The sequence below is a fragment of the Rhineura floridana genome, chromosome 11 (genome assembly GCF_030035675.1).
Source record: "Rhineura floridana isolate rRhiFlo1 chromosome 11, rRhiFlo1.hap2, whole genome shotgun sequence".
Classification (NCBI taxonomy): Eukaryota; Metazoa; Chordata; class Lepidosauria; order Squamata; family Rhineuridae; genus Rhineura; species Rhineura floridana.
Genome location: NC_084490.1, coordinates 36,013,242 through 36,015,702, shown reverse-complemented (window position 1 = coordinate 36,015,702; position 2,461 = coordinate 36,013,242). Strand labels below are relative to the sequence as shown.

The 2,461-nt window shown below is 36.9% G+C and overlaps 1 protein-coding gene across 1 annotated transcript; it reads right to left on the bottom strand.

Annotated features, from left to right (window-relative positions):
- Positions 1-568: 568 nt before the first annotated feature.
- On the bottom strand, positions 569-1,516 carry LOC133367952 (olfactory receptor 11L1-like). The gene has a single exon (XM_061592037.1). The coding sequence runs from the start codon at positions 1,514-1,516 to the stop codon at positions 569-571; it is 948 nt and encodes a 315-aa protein (XP_061448021.1).
- Between the last annotated feature and the right edge of the window lie 945 nt (positions 1,517-2,461).

The window sequence follows — 2,461 nt, the reverse complement described above, 5'->3', positions numbered from 1 at the left end:
GAGAGTCCAGTAAAATTTCACATTGTGAAAATACAGCACTTCTTCATAAACAATGGACATTCTTTACAAGAAATGTCAATGAAAAACTAAGAATGCTTTTTAAATGATAAAACTAATACTGATCTAGTATTCACGATAGTCTCTGTATGTCATTTTGAACAAGGACTCATTAAACAGTCTTGCAATTACTGAGAAAAGCCCTGTTGAACCGAATGGGACTTGCTACTTAGTAGACATGTACAGGATTGCACAGATCATTGCCTACTCTGAAATGACTCAGTTTGTGTTTGAATTCTGTTGAATTGAATTAGATATGGATTCTGATCTCTGATTGAGATTCTTCAACTCAAACTAATTGAATTGAAGAATTGTGTGGATATGGCTATTCGTTGTAAAATAATTCACAACATAGAACATACTCATTTCTGTCAAATTATTCACACAGATACAGATAAACTGAAACCCATGGATATGAACTAGCTGCTAGAATCTAGATGGAAGTCCAACAACATGTGGAGGGCTAAAAGTACCCCATCTCTGAAGTATGCAGAAGAGAGTCTGATGATGATTATGGTCTATCAACAAAATGTCTGACTGCTTTCATTAAAGCTTGTTTAATGTCTTTATTTCTCAGGCTATAAACAAAAGGATTCACCAAGGGAGTCAAGACAGTGTAGAAGACAGAGCAGACCTTGTTAAGATCCCTAAGTGTTCTGGTTTTTGGTAACACGTATACAATTACTATAGTTCCGTAAAAGAGTGTAACCACAATGAGATGTGATGAGCAGGTAGAAAATGCCTTTTTCCTTCCTAAAGTGGATGGGATCCTCATAATGGTTTTTATGATGTAGCTGTAGGAAATGAGAGTTAAAAGAAATGGCAGCAATCCAAACAGAGCAGACAGAACAAATATCAATAGCTGTATTTTTTGGGTATTGCTGCAGGACAATTGAAGCAGTGGTGTGAAATCACAGAAGAAGTGGTCAATTACATTAGGTCCGCAGAATTCTAAGTGTGTCATTGAATAGGTTGTTAAAGAGTTAACAAGCAACCCAATGACCCAAGAACAACTTGCAAGCTGAAGGGAGAATCTGACATCCATAATGGTCACATAATGCAATGGCTTGCATATTGCTAGGTACCGATCATAAGACATAGCCGCAAGGAGATAGCATTCTGCAGTAGCCAAACCCCCAAAGAAATATAGTTGCGTGAAACAAGAATTCACCAACATAGACTGATGTCCAGTTAGTAAACTGTCCAGCATTCTGGGCAAAATTGTTGAGATGTAGCATGACTCCAAGGAAGACAAATTTGCCAGGAAAAAGTACATGGGAGTGTGAAGGTGTTGATCAGCTGCAACTAAGATAACAATCAGAAGGTTCCCCACCATAGTCACAAGGTAGATCACTAGAAACACCAGGAAAAGAAGGCGTTGATATGCATGGATATTCCCAAATCCCAGGAGGATGAATTCTCTGACTAATGTTTGATTGTTCTGTTCTTTATTATCCATCGATTGTTCTTCACGGTATGCCAAGGAACTGCAAAATGCAATAGATAGAGAAAAAGCTTTCATCATTTAAGACTGACATGCAATATAAAAGTTTGACAGCACTGTATTTGTGTGAGCATGTGCATGCATGCATGAATGTGCAGATCATGCTTTTAATAGGCAAGATCCTTCGTTCAGCAGATAAAAGGAATAGATTATGATTTCTATTCATTTAATGAACTTGCCATCTTCCCTATAAAATATTAATTAAATTTTAAGGTTTGCTGCTATTTTTTTGATATTATTACCACACTAAGTGCAGTCTGATATATTTCTACTCAGAGGTAAGTCCTATAGAGCTCAATGGGACTTACTGACAGATAAGTATGTATAGGAGAGCATCCTAATACCACCAATCTTTTCTAAGAAGAAACATCCCTTTCTCTAATTACTGTTCTGGTATTGAAGATTATATGTGAGACATAGGTTTAGTGAGGTTTTTCATTTCCTAAATCAAGGTAGGTTTCAATAGAAGAAAATACTTTGGCAAATACTTGGTTGCAGAAAATAAAACATGAAGTCATAGGAATTACTTTTTCATGAAACTTGAATATATAGTTTATGAATTGCAGAGAAGCTAACTGAATTCTTCACATCAGTCTTCACAGTGGAGGATATAGGGCAGATGCCTGTGCCTGAACTTACTTTTGCAGGGAGTCTGAGGAAATGAAGCAAATACTGGTGATGAGAGATGAAGTTCTAAACAATATACAAAATAAAAGCTGATAGTCACTAGGTCTAGATGGCATCCACCCAAGAGTTCTGAAAGAATGCAAATGTGAGATTGCTGATCTTCTAATAAGAATATGTAACTTATTCCTCAGATCTGCATCCATACCTGAGGACTAGAAAGTGGCCAACGTAAAGGGGGGGAGGATCCTGGAAATTACAGACTGGTTAGCTTAA